This window comes from Kogia breviceps, chromosome 2 (assembly GCF_026419965.1).
Source record: "Kogia breviceps isolate mKogBre1 chromosome 2, mKogBre1 haplotype 1, whole genome shotgun sequence".
In the NCBI taxonomy this organism is placed as follows: domain Eukaryota; kingdom Metazoa; phylum Chordata; class Mammalia; order Artiodactyla; family Physeteridae; genus Kogia; species Kogia breviceps.
In genome coordinates, this window is record NC_081311.1 from 64877416 (window position 1) to 64898034 (window position 20619).

A 20619-nucleotide genomic window follows, 5' to 3' on the forward strand; every position below is an offset into this window, starting at 1 on the left:
ATATCTGTAGAATAATTTTCAGAAGGGAAATTACTTTATTAGAGGATATGTGTATTTACTTTTTGATAGACCTTTTCAAACAACTGATCTCCTTAATGCTTTCAGTAGCCCTTTCCCCTACATACCATACCAACACTGGGCCTTATTTTTTTTTTTTTTTTTTTTTTTGTGTGTGTGTGTGTGCTGTACGCGGGCCTCTCACTGCTGTGGCCCCTCCCGCTGCGGAGCACAGGCTCCAAACGCGCAGGCCCAGCGGCCATGGCTCACGGGCCCAGCCGCTCCGCAGCATGTGGGATCTTCCCGGACCAGGGCACGAACCCGTATCCCCTGCATCGGCAGGCGGACTCTCAACCACTGCGCCACCAGGGAAGCCCAACACTGGGGCTTATTAAATTTTTAGTATTTGGCAATTAATTATGAGTAAGGTTGATCAGCTTTTCAAATGTTTATTGACCATTTGTATTTCTTACTTTCAGCCTTGAATTATTTCTATTCTTTAAATATTCATTTTTATGAGTTTGGGAATTAGGACATTATTTTTTTTTTCTGTCAAATATTGCTATTATTTTATTTCCCAGTTCTAGATTTGTCTTTTAACCTTATTTGTGATTTTTTTGGAAAAAAATCATCCAAAAGTTCCCCCCATATAGAAATTTTACATAGCCAAATGGGTTAGTCTTTTCCTCTGTGGCTTCAAAATTTTTTGAATTGTGTTGAGAAATGCCTTCCCATTCTAAGACAAAAACATTTATTCATGTTTTCCACTAAAACTTTTTTTTGTATTGGTTTTTTTAATGTTAGATTTTCATTGTTTTTTTTGTTTCTCACACCAAAAGCTAATTTAAGTATGTAGCAATAGAAGAGTGGTTAAAGAAAAATCCATGTCAGGATTCTATACTTCCAGTACTAGATTTGTTTTGTACATTTGTAGAATTGTATTTATTGACAGAGAAGGATGTTTAATTATATGTAGAAAGAAAGGAAGTTACAAAAGAGAATGTTTAATATGCTATATCATATTTTGCTTTTAAAAAGTAAATACATATGTAAATATTCATTAAAAAAAATCTGCAAGTTTATAAACCAACACGTTAACAGTTTTATTTCTGCTAATGGAAATAAGACCATTGGAAGGTGGTATATCAAAATCTTAACTATGTGGTTATCACAAGGTTTGTAGGATTTCAGTTGATTTCTTTGGACCTAGATTTATAATGTCCAACCTGACCTACCTTATCCATGGTTTTGCCTTATGCAATGTTTATTTAACTCTTTTTGACTTCTGGCAGACTGACCCAAGATCAATAAGTATTAAAAATAACCAGGAATGGTATCTAAAATATTTAGCAAACCAATCTTAGAGGTACTAACAAATAGGACAGGCTCTGAAAGCCTCCAACTGACTTTTTCATGGCTGGATCAGCACTCGGTATGTGGTGGTGGTGGGAGCTCAGGTTGGGGGAGAGGCTACCAGAGTCATCATGTGGGAGATCTTGGAAGCTGGAGCAACAGCTATTTGTCAACTGCTATAGAAATATTTTAGTATTTTACACTGGCATGGCAGTGCTGGTGAGTAACATTAGCTAACATGTATTGTTCACTTGCTTTGTACCCTTCACAGACCTGAGCACTTGCCATGTAATCTTTGAGTACTTGACATGTAGTTCACAGAAAGATACTGTGAGGAAAGTGCTATGATTATCTCTCATTTTACAGAAGGAAAATTTTAGTAAACTTTCCATATCTTAAAATTTATGATTTCTTACATCACTTTAAAAGTTTTTTGTCTCTTAAATTTGATTTTATAAGTGACAGGTCAAATTCTTTCTTTTAGGGTTGTAGGAAAGATGAAGGAGGATTATGAAGATGAGTAGAATCCTAAAGACTTTGTATTATTTCCTTTTTGTGACACTTGATTATTTCTTGACTAGCATGTTCAAATGGTGCTTTTAGCTTCATATTTCTGAAATGAAAGACGTGTTAACATCAAGGTTTCAATATATACTAGAAAATAATAATAAACCAAAGGAACTTCAAGTATAAATTTTAATTTTTAAAGAAAAGAGTTTTAAAAAATTCTAGCTATTATAGATAAGACTAGTGCTTCCATTAACCAATATTTCTCTTTTTATTACCATGTTTAAGTAATTATAATTTACATTTTGCTTTTATGATATTAAACAGTTGAGATAAATGTTCTGGTTAATTTTATTTATATCTGGTATCTTTGCTTCTGTACCTTTGGTGGTCTTTGAACATAAGTTTGGAAATTTTATATTTGCCAAAATTAAAAATGGTATGTTTTTCATGATCATTTCAACAGAGCTTATTTTAAAGCTTTTTTGAACTTCAACCTTTTCCCTCATCCTACAACTACAGTCCAGTACATGTTGAATCTCAGTCATTCAAAAAGGAAAAACTAGAGACTGAGAATCAAGGTTTGTATATTTAAGGAAGGCCTTCTCCTTTCTTTCTGTATGTTTCACTTGTTTGAAATAAATCTTGATCTGCCAGATCCTATGAAACTAAGAGTGACAGGATAGAGAAGAGGAAAAAGAAGGAAGTTGTCAGAAACCAGAAGCAATGAGCTGAGTTCTGCTTGTGGCCACTTCTAGTTGTCTCTAGTTTAGTGCTTGGCGTAAGGCTGGGAGGTCAAATGGACAGAACACTTACTGCCTGGGATCGTGGCTGGCCTCCATTACATACATGTCCTTTGACTATGGGCAGGTCATCTGAGCTTTCCATAATTCATTTATCCATTTGTTAAAGTAGAACTTATGATTGCCCAACTCCCTTCCTTTCTTAGTTGTTGTGAGGGTCAAAGTAAAGAATTCTGTGAAAACATTCTGAAAGATCTGAGGTCCTCCATAAGTATGGGGGAATGTTATTAAACCTTCCATGCCAGCGGCTTGTTACATTTCTTGAGCCAGCCACTTGAGTTCCTTATTCCTCAGAAAACAAACAACCCAATCAAAAAATGGGCAGAAGAACTAAATAGACATTTCTCCAAAGAAGACATCCAGATGGCCAACAGGCAAATGAAAAGATGCTGAACATTGCTAATTATTAGAGAAACACAAATCAAAACCACAATGAGGTATCACCTCACACCAGTCAGAATGGCTATTATCAAAAAGTCTACAAATAATAAATTCTGGAGAGAGTGTGGAGAAAAAGGAACTTAATGATGTGGTATTTTTAAAAACATTGACATAGTCATCATGAAGTGAATAAGAGCTTAGTTGGAGGGACTTCCCTGGTGGTCCAGTGGCTAAGACTCTGCGCTCCCAATGCAGGGGGCCCAGGTTTGATTCCTGGTCAGGGAACTAGATCCCACATGCTGCAACTGAAGAACCCGCATGCCACAACTAAAAGATCCCACATGCTGCAACTAAGACCCAGTGCAGCCAAATAAATAAATAAATAAATAAATGTTTAAAAAAAAGAACTTAGTTGGATATCCTCAAACTTACTTTACAGTGCAGTATTGTTTTTCATTTGAACAATATAAGATATCATAATCTTTTCTGTATTTAGGACTTTTAGACTTTTACGGCTTTTGAAAGTCTAAATCCATCCTGTAGAGGGCTTCATAATTTTATACTTAGAGGGAAGGGTAAAATATGACTATCAGAAGAATAGTTCTCACCTCCCACTTATTCCAAGGATAAATAAACATTTAAAATCTTAAGGAGTTTTCAAGATTTATCAGAGTACAAAATTATCAAAAATCTTCTTGCTAGGGCTTCCCTGGTGGCACAGTGGTTGAGAACCTGCCTGCTAATACAGGGACACGGGTTCGAGCCTTGGTCTGGGAGGACCCCACATGCTGCAGAGCAACTAGGCCTGTGAGCCACAAGTACTGAGCCTGCGTGTCTGGAGCCTGTGCTCCGCAACAAGAGAGGCCGCGATAGTGAGAGGCCCACGCACCGCGATGAAGAGTGGCCCCTGCTTGCCACAACTAGAGAAAGCCCTCGCACAGAAACGAAGACCCAACACAGCAAAAATTAATTAATTAATTAATAAACTCCTACCCCCAACATCTTCTAAAAAAAAATTCAGAAAAAAAAATCTTCTTGCTAAATTCTAAATTTTAAAATTACATTTAAATCACTGAGTTGCTTTTAGAAATGGTGAACAACAGCAACAAGAAAAAACTTTGTAAGTTCTAAACATCCTGGTTAAAAGGTTTTGTTTTTCTTTAGGAAGATTTGGTTGCTCAAATTCAAAAGAAATATACCATATAAAAACATGGTGAAGTAAACTGGCCAAAAAATTGTAAAACTAGATCATCAATTTAGCATTATAGTAATTATTGGCATTATTTTTACCATTCTCTGATGTACAATTAGGTTATGCCAGTTCCTCAGCTTGACTCATGGTCTTACAGCTTTTAAACTAATGCCTCCTTTACCTTTAGATATTTCTGGATGTCCTCATTTTCTACCAATTTACCATTTTGATCTCTTTGTTAATTCAGTTATTTCATGTTAAGCCACTTGAAACCAGTAAGAAGATAATGAGAAGGCTTGGAGCATGTGAGAAGGAAAGAAGAAATAAATGGAGTCAGGGAGAACAAATAGGAGAGGCAAGATGAAAGTGATCCAGATAGGGAGTAGAAAAAAAAATGGGAGTTGTAAAAATATACAGAAGCATAAAAAAATAAAACGAATAGTGATGATCTGGGCAAATCCTAGCAAAATCTGATGTTCAAATTGTGTCAGGATGATCAAGCCTTAAAATGGTCAGCCTTTTGATTCAGTTCTATATTTGTTAAACTCCTTAATATGAACCATTTTCAATAAACATGGAACTAGTTTATAGATAATCTCTCATTCTATTTTGTAAAATTTTCCCTTGCAAAATATTTAGCACAAGCTGCAAAAAATTAAACCAAGCTGCGATAGTTTTATAAATATCTGGATAATAAGGTATTTGCTGTGACTTAAATATGATATTATTGCCAAACCTTGTCTTAGGAACATCACATTTGTACTGTATTAGTTTAGATTCAGCTTCAAAGAGGCCATTTAGAAGAGTCACTGCCTTGGCTGCCAGATATGGCTGGTTTGAATACCAATAGATAAAAAACAAGTTAAATAGTTTGAAAATGAATAGCTTGAAAATAAATGGCTCAGTTGAACAGCTCAAAATCAAATTGGCTGAAATGAGGGACTGACATTTCTAATCACTGAACTGATGGAATTTCTGAACTAAAAATTTAATTTATCCATAATGAAATATTTAGTTTTAAGGACATTCATCAAAGTACTGTTTACTATTACAATATCATGTAGCAAATAATGGAGACAACCTAAATGTCTAAGAGGATTGTTTAAATTATACTACATCCAGGTAATGTTTTTCTCATGTGGAAAGATGTTCACAATATAATGTAAAGTAGGAAAAATTGACTACAAAATAGAATTACACCATTATCATGTTTTTTTTAAATAAATTTATTTTATTTTTGGCTGCGTTGGGTCTTTGTTGCTGCACGCGGGCTTTTCTCTGGTTGCAGCAAGCAGGGGCTACTCTTCATTGTGGTGTGCAGGTTTCTCTTTGTGGTGGCTTCTGTTGTTGGCAGAGCATGGACTCTAGGCATGCGGGCTTCAGTAGTTGTGGCACACAGGATCAGCAGTTTCAGCTCACAGGCTCTAGAGTGCAGGCTCAGTAGTTGTGGTGCACGGGCTTAGTTGCTCTGCAGCATGTGGGATCTTCCCAGACCAGGGCTCAAACCCGTGTCCCTTGTGTTGGCAAGTGGATTCTTAACCACTGTGCCACCAGGGAAACCCATTGTCATGTTTTAAATGTGTGTATGTGTTTAGATGTGTGTAAATGCCCCTGTATAAAAGGTTTGTAATGTTATATATTTAGGTGGTTATTACTGGAGGATGAATATGTATATTTTAAAATTTTTGATTGTTTTTATTCTCTATTTTTTTTTACCTTGAGCATATATTTCTTTGGTACTTGACAAAAATAGAAGATTATTTTTAATTTTAAAAATAACTGATACATAACTATACCTCAGTAAAAAAGATGCAAATAAAAATTCAGCTGGGGACTTCCCTGGTGGCACAGTGGTTGAGAATCCACCTGCCAATGCAGGGGACACGGGTTCGAGCCCTGGTCTGGAAAGATCCCCCATGCTGCAGAGCAACTAAACCCAGGCACCACAACTACTGAGTCTGTGCACTAGAGCCCGTGAGCCATAACTACTGAGGCCATGTGCCACAACTACTGAAGCCTGCATGCCTAGAGCCCATGCTCCACAACAAGAGAAGCCACTGCAATTAGAAGCCCGTGCACTGCAACGAAGAGTAGCCCCCGCTCAGCGCAACTGGAGAAAGCCCCTGCGCTGCAACAAATACGCAACGCAGCCAAAAATAAATAAATAAATAAATAAATAAAAATTCACCTGGATAGTTTATGGAATTTGAAATGATATATTGATGAAAATCTAGAACTTAATACTAAATTTGTTTATCAGGAGATTTTATTCCTAAAATAGTTTCTATGACCTTGGACATTTATATTTTTATTATGTTTAGTCAGTAACAAATTTATATAAATTTTTAAAATTTATTTTTCAGAATTCCTGTATTTTTTTTTTTTTGGCCTAGCTGCTCTGCTGGCAGGATCTTAGTTCCCCAACCAGGGATTGAACCCAGGCCCTTGACAGTGAGAGCATGGAGTCCTAACCACTGGACCATCAGGGAATTACCCTTACCTAAATTTTAAAAAGAAAATAGTGACCATGCTTTGAATTTTTTAAAAAGATGCCTTTATTTTATTTTTAAAAGAATTCCTTAGGTAGGTTAATCATCTCTCCATTTTAGGATTAGAGAAAATAAGGAAAAAGTCAAATATCCTGCCTAGTGCTTTGGAGATAGTCAGTTTTTCTTTTCTGATATCTTAGCTGTGAATAGACAAATAATAGAATTTAAAAAATACTAACATGATCCACTAACACTGTACTTATTTTGGTGCTAACATTATAACTTCACAGTGGGAGGAACTTGAAAAGATTTTACAAACTGACCCTTTTACTTACAAGTTTTTCAGCTGATAATATTATGATATAATTCTGTCAGTAATATTACTTTGATTTCATTGGGTTTTCGTCATTACTATATAATTTGAGAGCATTACTAATGACAGGAAAGATATATATATATATATATATACACACACACACATAATATATGATTCTTATACATTTAAGTTTCTGCTTTCTTTTCAGGTATGACAGCAGTTATCTGTACTTACCCTCTTGATATGGTTAGAGTACGTCTAGCATTCCAGGTGAAAGGGGAACACACTTATACGGGAATTATTCATGCATTCAAAACAATTTATGCAAAGGTATTTCATTTTTACTTTTCTTGTCTATAACATGTCCTTTTATATTTAGGCAAATGTTTTGAATGTCATTGTTTTGAATAGTTATTGTTTTACTTATTATTACTGATACTAATCATAATTATGAAAACACATCTGTGTTTCAGTGTGGGTCCAGAATAATTTTTCCTGTATAATGTATGCTTTTGTTCTTTTGCATTTATCATAACGAGCCCAGTGTAATTTCACTTCTAATTTTTCTTCACTCAAAAGGAAGGTGGTTTCCTTGGATTTTACAGGGGCTTGATGCCTACTATATTAGGAATGGCTCCATATGCAGGTATGTTTTAAATTTGGCAAAATATTTGTTTTTCATTTTCTTGTAGGAATGATTTTAAAGTTTAGCATTTTATAGTTAAGCCCCTAATCTGTTTAGAATTACTTTTTTTCTTCCCTAAGGATAGTCATTGATTAATTTCTCCTTTCCTCAGTGATCTGTAGTGCTACTTCTTAAAACAATAATAGAATGCAGTTTTATAGTAAGTCTTTATATTTGGTAGGACAAGTCCCTTGCTCCTTTTTTTCAGGAATGAATGTAAGGACTGTAGACATCTTGCTATTCCATGTGCATTTTAGAATCATTTTATGATGTTGCACAAAAATCCTTGCTGGAATTCTGAATGAAATTGCATACAGATCTTGGACATTTTTGTTAGATATATTCATAGACACCTTATAAGTTTTGTTGTGTCTTTTAGAAAATTACATTTTCAGTTTATTGCTTGATTTAATTTTTATATGATTTTTTAGCTAGCCATTATTCTACTTGTTGATATGATAGCCAGCTACCATGTTACTTGTAAATGCTTTGGATTTTCTGTGTGGACCATCACATCCTGTGCAAATAACATCATTTTTCTTACTTCTGTTCAAATCCTTATTTCTTTGTCTTTTTATGTTTATCTTATCTTATCTTACTGTACCAGCTAAGGAGCTACAGTGCAGCAGTCAGTAAAAGTGATGATACTTGGCATTTTGGCTCGTTACCGATTTTATAAATTTATTTATTTAATTTATTTACTTTTGGCTGCTTTGGGTCTTCATTGCTGCGTGCGGGCTTTCTCTAGTTGCGGTGAGCAGGGGCTGCTACTCTTCGTTGCGGTGCGTGGGCTTCTCATTGTGGTGGCTTCTTTTGTTACAGAGCACGGGATCTAGGCGCGTGGGCTTCAGTAGTTGTGGCACGTGGGCTTCAGTAGTTGAGGCTCGCGGGCTCTAGAGCGCAGGCTCAGTAGTTGTGGTATACGGGCTTAGTTGCTCCGCAGCATGTGGGATCTTCCCAGAGCAGAGCTCGAACCCGTGTCCCCTGCATTGGAAAGCGGACCCTTAACCACTGCGCCACTAGGGAAACACAACATTCTTTTTTTTTAATATATATATCCTTTTCCATTGTTGTTTATCATAGGATATTGAATACAATTCTCTGTGCTAGGCAGTAGGACCTTGCTGTTTATCCATTCTATATATAAAAGCTTACATCTGCTAACACCAACCTCCCACTCCATCCCTCCCCCAGCCCCCTCCCCCTTGGCAACCACCAGTCTGTTCTCTATGTTCATGATTCTGTTTCTGTTTCATAGATAGGTTCATTTGTGTCACATTTTAGATTCCACATGTAAGTAATATCTTATGGTATTTGTCTTACCATTATGAAACTTTCTTAATATCATCTTGTATATTGTCATTGTTCAAATTCCCCCCATTCATAATTTTTTTTTACCCAGATCCAAGTTAATATTTGCCTGGGATATCTTTTTTCATCCTTTCATTTTCTACTTTGTCATGTTTTTGTTTTAGGTATTTATTTTGTAATCATTATATATATATAGCTGGGTATTTCTTTAATCTGGTCAGTAAAATCTTTTAATTGCCAGTTAGTATACTTAATGGTTATTGTGATTATTGATATATTTGGACTTATTTCTTTACCTTGCTATTAATTTCTACTTGTTTTTCTTTTTTTATTCTTTTTAATAAATTTATTTGTTTTATTTATTTATTTTTGGCTGCATTGGGCCTTCGTTGCTGCACGCATGCTTTCTCTAGTTGTGGCAAGTGGGGGCTACTCTTCCTTGTGGTGTGCGGGCTTCTCATTGCAGTGGCTTCTGTTGTTGTGGAGCTCGGGCTCTAGGCACACGGGCTTCAGTAGTTGTGGCATGCAGGCTCAGTAGTTGTGGTTCACAGACTCAAGAGCTCAGGCTCAGTAGTCGTGGCGCACGGGCTTAGGTGCTCCACAGCATGTGAGATCTTCCAGGACCAGGGCTCGACCCCGTGTCCCCTGCATTGGCAGGTGGATTCTTAACCACTGCACCACCAGGGAAGCCCTGTTTCTCTTTTTACGTTTCTTTTTATTCCTTTCTTATCTGGTTTGCTTATTTTTCTGAATACTTAGCCCCCCTGCCAATATTTTATAAATATATAAGTTTATTTGCTTCCTCCTATGCTTGATGGTCTTTATTTATTTATTTAGTTTGTTGTTTGTTTTATTTCTTGTGGCTTTTTTTGAGTGGTCTTTAATTATGAGTCCATTACTTGATCTTAACCTCTGAGTTTCTGACCCAATGATTGCATCTTCTCTAGGCCCAGTGGCAGCATCTTTCTCAATGGCTTGGCTGCTATTGCCGTCAAAATGTAGAGTCACTCCAACTCTCTCATGGGCTACAATTCCCAAGTGGGCCCCATATTATATTTTTGGAAGGTGGTGCTGCTAGGGATTCTTGGAAACCTTCTCTTCCTTTTTGTAAGCCCAGCAATGGATATAGTTGTTCTGCAATGACAAAGTCCCTCAGAATACCTAGACTGCCATTATGCTGGAATCAGAACTCTTTAGTTTTTTTATTGTATTTTTTCTCTTTCTAATTTTTTTTTTTGTTTTTGAAATACATTTTTTACATAATTATAGTATGTATATAATTTTGTTTCTTAATTTTTTCCCATTTACCAAATGTTTTTCATATTTCTGAATACTATTCACATTTTTATTAATTGTGTCATATTTCAGTGAATACCATTCCACATAATTAAGGTATTTATATATTTTTTCTACTTGTGTTTAATTTGCTATGAATTTCCTTGTTGTGAGCTTTTCCTGTGGTTAAAATTTCTGTATTTAAGTCTATAGAATAGATTTCTCATATATAAAAGTGTATGGGCAACGGGAGAGGCCACAACAGTGAGAGGCCCGCATATCACAAAAAAAAAAAAAAAAAAAGTGTATGGGGACTTCCCTGGTGGTGCAGCGGTTGGGAATCCACCTGCCAATGCAGGGGACATGGGTTCGAGCTCTGCTCTGGGAGGATCCCACCCACCGTGGAGCAGCTAAGCCCGTGCGCCACAACTACTTAGCCCATGTGCCACAACTGCTGGGGCCCACGTGCCTAGAGCCCATGCTCTGCAACAGGAGAAGCCACAGCAATGAGAAGCCTGCGCACCGCAACAAAGAGTAGCCCCCATTTGCCACATCTAGAGAAGGCCTGCGCGCAGCAACGAAGGCCCAATGCAACCAAAAATAAATAAATAAAAATAAAATTAAAAAATAAAAACCACTTCTTTAAAAAAAAAGTGTATGAATATTCTAAAGTTGTATAGCGTCATTATAAAATACTATAAGATCATAAGAATTTTATACAAAGAACTAATGCATATATTGAGGTGTTATCCTAGACTGAATTTTTGTTAGTGCTTATTTGTTCTTAAGAATCAAGTATCTTTTTCAGTATGTTTTTAAAATTTAGTAGATATCAAGATATCTTGAGTAATGTTTAGTTGGTAAGTATACTTGAGTTCTGTTATTTTTTTTAATGTATGACTTTAATCCTTTTATTATAAAATCGTGTAAATATTCAGCCAGCACCAACTGCACATTGTCAATAACTTAATTCAATATTCATTAGATTCCATGTGTCTGGTGAGTTTCTCATTGTCATAACTCTTCCTCAAAGACATTAGACACTGAATTGAAATAACAATGCTTTACTCATTAGACACTGAATTGAAATAACAATGCTTTATCACTTTTGAATTTCTTGCCTCTACCTTACATCATCACCATCATTGTTATTGTAAATATATCATGTTTACTTAAGGTTACTAATCATTAATTTAACTTTTACTTATGTAAAACCTTAGAAAACTGTTCAATTCTATTCATGTGTAAGGTGGCATTATACTCAACTACTACCTTTATTCAGTGAACTGAACATTATGTTAGTGTGTGAAAAACCAATGTAGAATTTTTTATAGGTGGTAATTTTGTTATCTTTATATTATTTGTAAACATTAATTAAATCTTTTTATCTTAGATTAAGCCAAACATTGGAAATCAGGAAATGCATAGTTAATCCCTTGAGTTAATTGGTTATTATGTAAGAATGATGTCTTCTCACAGCTCACATTCTTTTAAGTATCATGGTGAATTTATATTTTGTTTTTCAGGTGTTTCATTTTTTACTTTTGGTACCTTAAAGAGTGTTGGGCTTTCCCATGCTCCTACCCTTCTTGGCAGACCTTCATCAGACAATCCTAATGTCTTAGTTTTGAAAACTCACATAAACTTACTTTGTGGTGGTGTTGCTGGAGCAATAGCACAGACAATATCGTAAGTTTCTTCATCAACTTAATTAAGTCAAATTACATTTATCCAATACTGATTTTTACCATTGGTTAGTAGTCTTATTTTTTCTAATAGATTATTAAAACACAGGATCCCTTGCAAAATATAAATATTAATTTAATACATTTTTCCCAGTGTGCCTGCACTTTAAGCATATTATAAAAACTTCATGCCAAATTGACCAAATTAGTTTGAACCTACTCAATTTCTGTGGATTTTAAAAGAAAGAAAGGAAGAAGAAAGCTAGAAACACTATAGTTTTCATCCATATTTCCTCATGAATTGCCTTTATGAGTTTTCTGAAATCTGAGCCATTTATTGTGTGTGTGTGTGTATGTGTGTAGGTACAACATCTCTTGCACTAAATCTTGAAGGCCTACTTTGTGCCTGTCAGTATGCTAGGCATTGGGGGTTTCACTAAAGGAAAAACAAAAGTATTGCCTCAAGAAGCCTATACTTTTTTTTTTTTTTGGCTGCCTTGGGTCTTTGTTGCTGCATGCAGGCTTTCTCTAGTTGCGGAGAGTCAGGGCTACACTTTGTTGCAGTGTGGGGGCTTCTCATTGTGGTGGCTTCTCTTGTTGTGGAGCACAGGCTCTAGCGCGCAGGCTTAGTAGCTGTGGCTCACAGGCTGAGTTGCTCCATGGCATGTGGGATCTTCCGGACCAGGGCTTGAACCCGTGTCCCTGCATTGGCAGGCGGATTCTCAACCACTGTGCCACCAGGGAAGTCCCAAGAAACCTATACTCTTATTAAGACAGTAGCAATGCAAGGGAGTTTTATATTAATATAAGTGTATTAGGGACATAGATAAATTAGGTGGAAAGTGTAATTGGAAAGTTGGCTTTAGAGAATTTCTGTAGACCAAGAGAGATTGGATAGATGAGATAAAAAATGGCTGGAATACTAAGAAGCAGGAACTTTTCAGGAACAGGAAGAAGGGAAGCTCTCTGTGACTGAGGAGTATCCTGAAAAACAGGAAGACAGCAGGAAATAGTAGTGTCACAAAGGCTCAAAAAAGAGTATCCAATGGATAAAGAAAACTCAAAGTAAGATAAGCACTGAAAAGTAAGGTATTCATTGGATTTCACAATGAAGGATTACTTTTGTGAAGGCAGATTCAGTATACTTGTGTGTGGGAGCAGATCATACTAGACTGAAAGTAAAGGAAAAAAGGTGTAGGGATTTTCCTGGTGGTCCAGTGCCTAAGACTCCATGCTCCCAGTGCAGGGGGCCTGGGTTCAATCCCTGGTCAGGGAACTAGATCCCACATGCCACAACTAAGAGTTCACATGCTGCAACTAAAGATCCTGAATGCCACAACTAAAAAGATCACGCATGCGGCAACAGTGATCCCGCATGCCGCAACTAAGACCTGACACAGCCAAAAAAAAAAAAAAAAGTGTGTGTAGTTTACTTTTAGAAACATGGCTGCGGAACCTTGTTCATTTGCAGAGACATGATCACTTCTAGCTATTCTGATTCTCTTCTTGGTTTTACTGCCCCTTTTCTTCATTTACTTCCAATTTAGATCTTTAAAATCTGTCTTCTCTTTTCCACTTACTTCATAAGCTATATTCTATACCCACTGACTCTTTTTTTAAAAAAATATTTATTTATTTATTTGGCTGCGTTGGGTCTTAGTTGCAGCACACGGGATCTTCGGTGCCACATGCGGGATCTTTAGTTGTGACATGCGAACTCTTAGTTGCGGCAACTTTCTCTTTTCAGGTATGTTGCTGATTCATGTCTTCCTCCTACTTATCTGTGCTGATTTTTTTAAGGCCTAGCCAGACTTTGGTCCTCTGCTCTTCCCGTAAAAATCCAGAATAGCTCATCTATCTTTATGGTTTCAATGGTCCTCTCTGTACAGATAACTAATTCTATTTAAATCTTCATTGCTGACTCTCATTACTTCTCTAGCAAGCTCTTGGATGTTTCTGCCTGGACTTCTGTCCTCAGTTCAAGCTCTGTAATTCATATACTGCTTTCTTATCTTCTTTTTCATGTCTATCCTCGGCCCCCAACTTTCCTATTTGTTATTGATCACCATTAATCTTCTAGTCTGATAATACCTTGAGATCATTTTTCACATTGTACATATCCAAATATTTTTGTCATTTTTTTGATTAAAAACATTACCTAGAATGTTATTTTCTTTCTTTCCCATTGTTATTTCCCTAGTTCTGATCCTTGTACTTTGTCTTCTTACTTTCTCTTTATTAATCAATTCCTTCTACACAGACACATCTTTTCCTGCTTGGAAACTGAATCCTTCAGGTTGAGGTTTTGGTCCCTTTATTCCCCTTAAAGTTTTTTCTTCTCTCCACCTCCCATTAAAAGATAATTCAGGTCTTCCCTGGTGGCGCAGTGGTTAAGAATCCGCTTGCCAAGGCAGGGGACATGGGTTCGAGCCCTGGTCTGGGAAGATGCCACATCCCACTAAGCCCATGTGCCACAACTACTGAGCCCACGTGCCACAACTACTGAAGCCTGCACGCCTAGAACCCGTGCTCCACAACAAGAGAAGCCACCACAATGAGAAGCACGCGTACCACAACGAAGAGTAGCCCCCACTCGCCGCAACAGAGAAGGCCTTCATGCAGCAACGAAGATCCAACACAGCCAAAAATAAATAAATAAATATTTTTAAAATTTTTAAAAAGATAATTCATGGAGGGGAATTCCCTGGTGGTCCAGTGGCTAGGACCCCGCACTTTCACTGCAGGGGGCATGTGTTGGATCCCTGGTTGAGGAGCAGGGCCAAAAGCAGGGCCAAAAAAAAAAAAGGTAATTCATGGAGATGCTGCTTAGATGCATAGAGCTCTTCATCTATTAGTAATGTTATTTCTTAAGCTGTTTGGTTGGTACATGGGTGGTTTTTTTATTATTTCATAGTAAATTAAAATGTATATAAAAGTATATAATTATTTTTGTCATATATCACTTATGTATATATTATATATATGTACGTATATATACATATGTGTGTATATATATATGTATAAACGAGAGCTTTGAATAGGGAAGTAGAAAGCAGCTTTATGACATAGAAAATGTCTCTAAGACTCAATTTTCTTTTTTTTAAAATAAATTTATTTATTTTTGGCTATGTTGGATCTTCGTTTCTGTGCGAGGGCTTTCTCTAGTTGCGGTGAGCGGGGGCCACTCTTCATTGTGGTGCTCGGGCCTCTCACTATCTTGGCCTCTCTTGTTGCGGAGCACAGGCTCCAGACGCGCAGGCTCAGTAGTTGTGGCTCACGGGCCCAGCTGCTCCGCGGCATGAGGGATCTTCCCAGACCAGGGCTCGAACCCGTGTCCCCTGCATTGGCAGGCAGATTCTCAACCACTGCACCACCACGGAAGCCCTAAGACTCAATTTTCTTATCTTAATATTGAGATAACAGTACCTACTTTACACAATTGTTGTAAAGATGGAATGAGATAATGTACGTAAATTGCTTAGCACGGGACCTAACATAAGCTGTCAACATTAGCCCCAAAAAAGTGAAAAAAAAAACCACAACACCTGGGGTCCTACTCCTAAGAGATTACTTTTGTATATTTCATTTTAGGCAATCTTTAAAAATTTTTTTAAATTGAGGTATAATTAACAATATTATATTAGTTTCTGGTATATAACATAATGATTTGATATTTGTATATATGGTAAAATGATCATGACAATAAGTCTAGTTAACATTCGTCACCATACATAGTTGCAGAATCAGGCAATCTTTTCACATAGAATTTTGTCTATCCTCTAAATGCAATTATCTGTATTGTTAATTTTAGCCCTTAAGGAGAATTTTTTGTTGGCCTACTGTATACAGGGGCACTTGCTGAATAGTCTTAGGGTAGTGGTTCTTAACTGGCATGGTTTTGCCCCTACTGGACGTTTATTAATGTCTGGAGACATTTTTGGTTGTTACAACTGGGGGTGTGCTACTGGCATCTAGTGGGTAGAAGCCAGGGTTTTACCTAAACACCCTACAGTGCCCAGGACAGCTCCCACAACTAAGAATTATCCAACCCAAAGTGGCAATAGTGCCAAAGTTAAGAAACCCTGTCTTAGGGTTACAACAATGGAAAGCACCCAGTCTGTTTCCTCAGGAAGCGGCATTTGATTTGGTTTGGGGGAATAAATAGAACTTGATATTGGGTGATGAAAGAGAAGAATCATTTAACCCAAGGGAACCACTTAGGCAAAGGCAAGGAGACCTCTGTATTGTTATTTGATTTTATTCATATGCCTATATCCTGATTCCCAGATTAGACAAAACAGTAAGAGAATAGGAACACATTATTTCCTAGCATACATAGGGCTTTGTATTCAATAATTGCCGAGTAGAAAACTAAAAATCATTTTTAAGTCCTTCTTTTTCTTCTTTTAGCTACCCATTTGATGTAACACGTCGGCGAATGCAGTTAGGAACTGTTCTTCCAGAATTTGAAAAGTGCCTGTAAGTTCTTCATTTGTCATTGTTCAATTTCTGTAGGAAATGTAATGTGTATAGTAAGTAGGGAGATAGGACTGTGATCTCACTAGTAGTCTAGAGCTTTCATTTTACCTCCCATAGTATTCTTTGGTAAACTGAATTTAATCAGGTCCTAATCCTCCTATTAAAATTTTCATTTTAGGGAATTCCCTGGTGGTCCAGTGGTTAGGACTCGGTGCTTTCACTGTGGGGGCCAGGGTTCGATCCCTGATCAGGGAACTAAGATCCCACGAGCCTTGCAGCCAAAAAAACCCAAAAACAAATTTAATTTTAGAGCAGCTCTGTTAAATAGAAATATGATGTCAGCCACATATGTAATTTAAAAATTTCTGGTAACCTAACCACATTAAAAAAGTATGAAAAGAAACAGATGGGGCTTCCCTGGTGGCGCAGTGGTTGGGGGGGTCCTCCTGCTGTTTCAGGGGGTGCGGGTTCGTGCCCCGGTCCCGGAGGATCCCACGTGCTGCGGAGCGGCTGGGCTCGTGAGCCATGGCCGCTGGGCCTGCGCATCTGGAGCCTGTGCTCTGCAACGGGAGAGGCCACAGCAGTGACAGGCCTGCGTACCGCAAAAAACAATAACAAAAACAGATGAAATTGTTTTAAAATGTTTTATTTAAACCAATATATTTAAAATTTGTCACTTCAACATTTCAGTATTTTACATCCTTTTAAAAAAAGGTACTAAGTGTTTGAAATCCAGGGTGTATTTTACACTCACAGCACATCTCTATTTTGGACTTGCCACATTTCATGTACTCAGTAGCCACATGTGGCTAGTGGCTACCACTATTGCATAGTACAGCTCTAGAGTTTTCTATAATCTGTAGAGATTTCGAATCATTCTGTTTGATTGGTGATGTGTTGTTCCTCAGGGGAAGAGCAGAATGTTTATTCAGGACCATGAATTGCCTTCATTCACCCAAAAGATTTTTTGAATATTTTTGAAAGAGAAAGACAAAGCCCAAAATGTTGGTTTGAAGGGAAAGAACACTGAAACAAGAAAGTGTTTATTGATGAAATCTGGAAGATAGTCCTTCAAGCTTTAGTTCTAAAACCATTTGCTCATTGTAGCATAGAACTTGAGCAGAAACTTGAGAGTTTAAAGGGCAACTGCTCATATATCCTTTAAAAAGACGACATCAATATTTCAAATATTATTATGAAATAGTGTTGCTAGTAAATGTCACAGACATAATGCAAACAAAATATATTGTATTAATGAGCCCCGGAATTCTATGCATAATGCTTGTACTTGTTTGGAATGAATTGCTCTTTTATTATGAATTTTTAGCTTTTTTCAAAAAAATTATTTATTTATTTTTGGCTGCGTTGGCTCTTTGTTGCAGTGCACGGGCTTTCTGTAGTTGTGGTGAGCAGGGACTACTCTTTGTTGCAGTGCACGGGCTTCTCATTGAGGTGGCTTCTCTTGTTGCGGAGCATGGGCTCTAGGTGCATGGGCTTCAGTAGTTGTGGCTCTTGGGCTCTAGAGTGCAGGCTCAGTAGTTGTGGAGCATTAGTTGTTCCGTGGCATGTGGTATCTTCCGGACCAGGGATCGAACCCGTGTCCCCTGCATTGGCAGGCGGATTCGTAACCACTGTGCCACCAGGGAAGCCCTTTAGCTTGTTTTAACACTTGCCTTCCAAAAGCTACTCAAGATGGCATTTTTAGCTTCTTTTAAAAATGCTGTTATGGATCCTGAAATTGTCTCTTCATGACTGGGCATAAAGGTGTCATCATTTAACCATTCTCTTTCAGTACCATGCGTGAGACTATGAAGTATGTCTATGGACACCATGGAATTCGAAAAGGATTATATCGTGGTTTATCTCTTAATTACATTCGCTGCGTTCCTTCTCAGGCAGTGGCTTTTACAACATATGAACTTATGAAGCAGTTTTTTCACCTCAATTAAAAAATATTGTTATTTCTTTTCCTTAATAAACTCTCAGAGGGAAAAATAAAATGTTAATTTAATTAGGGGAGAACATTACTTGAAGGGGGATATTTACCCTGTCACAGGAACCACTGGTATTTTAGTACTTGATTTTTCTATTCATCACAAATCAAAAGTGCTTACTATACTTTTACGCCAAAAGTTATATCTTAGAACATTGCAAAAAAATCCTAAGCTGATGCTGGCTAATCAGTAAGGTTATTTGAAACCATTTTAAAGTGTTATTTGGATAGAACTAACTTAAAATGGGATTCAAAAGGTTGCCATTAGTTTTATCATGCTATTCCAAACTTTTAATTGTAATCATGATTTTCAAAGACTCTAATGTTGGTTGCTGTTATTGTTATTATTATTATTAACAGTCTTGGTTATATTGCAGCAGAATGATGAGAGCTGTAATTTTAAGTTATATAAAACATAGGTTAGAAGCCAGCATTGAAGTATTATTCTTAATATTTCTCTTCTCATAATTCTGCTCCACTGGATAAAAGGACATACACTTTTTCTCTTCATTTTTTGATAAATGTTGCATTCAAAAAGTAACCATGTAGAGACTCATCAGCAAGTCAAGAATTTTCAGGTATTGCTCAAATGTTATTCCCAGTTTCTGAGTGATTTAAATGTGTTTTTAAAAGTCAGTGTATTTCCCAAAGGCAGTAATAGTAAATACTGAATATCTTTGCTCTCAAAACAAGTTAGCATTACAGATTTGTTTTTGTTAGATGATTTGATGTATACTAGAAAATTTATTTGTATACTAGAAAATTTATTTAAGTGGACTGTGAAATATCCATTAATATAGATGTGAATGTCAAAGAATGTTTCCAATTATTATGTTATGACACAGCAACTAGTTCTTCCACGTAAAATAATTTTAGTGCAATATAAACTTAAGTAGAAATGTAAAACATGATCTGAATTGCTATCATTTATATTAAAATGGTTTAAAATGTACAAATTCCAGTTATTATGTTTAGAGTAGTTTTTATGTTTTATTATAAGCATGACAAAAATGGGAGGGGAACAGTTATAGTTCTGTCCTCAGAAACAGCAATTTGTAGAATTGATGTGATTTTTAAGACATTAGAAAACTAAATTGAAAGTGTTATTTCTGCTTCAATTTTTATTTTTTTTGCATAAAAGATTTCTTGTCATAACTTGGTAAAAATTTTATGAACTGGTTTCATTTTCAAAGTCTTTATTTTAAAATAAATGTGTATCTTTGTATGATTTGTAAGTGTACCCACAGGTAAAAATACATGTGTTCCTAAAAGTATTTTGTATATTTTCATTTCTCGGCTACACTGTAGCTAAATACTGCTATCAAATCTCAAGATAATTTAAATGTATAAAATAAGTATCTCAGTTATGTTAACAATAAAAGAGGACTGCAAATATTTTTTTAAATAAAAATTTGCATTCTATGTTACAGAATACATAGGTTATTAAAAATAAATTTTATTCGTATTTCAACAATTATTCCTCTCTTTTAACTATTTGCATTATTGAAGCACAAATATTAAACATAATGGAAGAATACTTACAATAATGACAGTATTTTTATCTGATTTATTTCAGATTGATAACGCAAAGTGAATCTTGACAGATTATCTTCAATTTGAATATTGACTGTTTCTGTTTTGATCTCCACTGTAATACTTTCCTTGCCTTTTATTGGGTACAGCCCTCTGATCTATAGAATGGGGCAGTGATTTTGTTTAGGGATTGATGAGTGAAGTACCATTCCTAGCTCTTAATGGGGGTCTGTATGGAGATGAAAAGGTTAGTGGGTATATATAATAATATCTTACAACATTTTCCCCCAGATTACTCAACATCCATTTATGCAGCACCCATTGTGTGCCTCGGATTATATCAGCATTATGGGGGCATACCTTGAGAGGTCTATTAACTGTACTTGCAGTCTGATTTGGATTCCCAATAGCATCTATCACTGGGTATTTCTCTAACAGGGTATGTACCATACTTTTTGGTTACTGCATGTTTACTTGTCCTCCCAATTGGTTCTTTCATGGGCAGAGTCATACCTTCATCCCCTTTAAGGAGCACAGGGTATGACATCATAATAGTTGCTCAGTGATGTTTACTGACGGGCAGAAGAAAGGTTGGGTCCCTGTTTTTGGAGAAAATGTTC

General features: G+C 36.4%; 1 protein-coding gene across 3 annotated transcripts in view; it reads left to right on the top strand.

Annotated features, from left to right (window-relative positions):
• SLC25A16 (solute carrier family 25 member 16) overlaps positions 1-20128 on the top strand; it is a 33252-nt gene extending 13124 nt beyond the window's left edge. For 2 of the 3 annotated variants that reach the window (XM_067025505.1, XM_067025504.1), the window contains 5 exons: positions 7247-7368; positions 7618-7684; positions 11836-11998; positions 16405-16473; positions 18266-20008. In XM_067025505.1, the coding sequence (XP_066881606.1) occupies positions 7247-7368; positions 7618-7684; positions 11836-11998; positions 16405-16473; positions 18266-18422 (578 nt within the window). In that variant the 3' untranslated portion in view covers positions 18423-20008. Of the gene's footprint in view, positions 1-7246; positions 7369-7617; positions 7685-11835; positions 11999-16404; positions 16474-18265; positions 20009-20042 lie in introns of those variants that run through there. The other variant, XM_059052709.2, reaches the window with a different exon arrangement.
• The last annotated feature ends 491 nt before the right edge of the window (positions 20129-20619 follow it).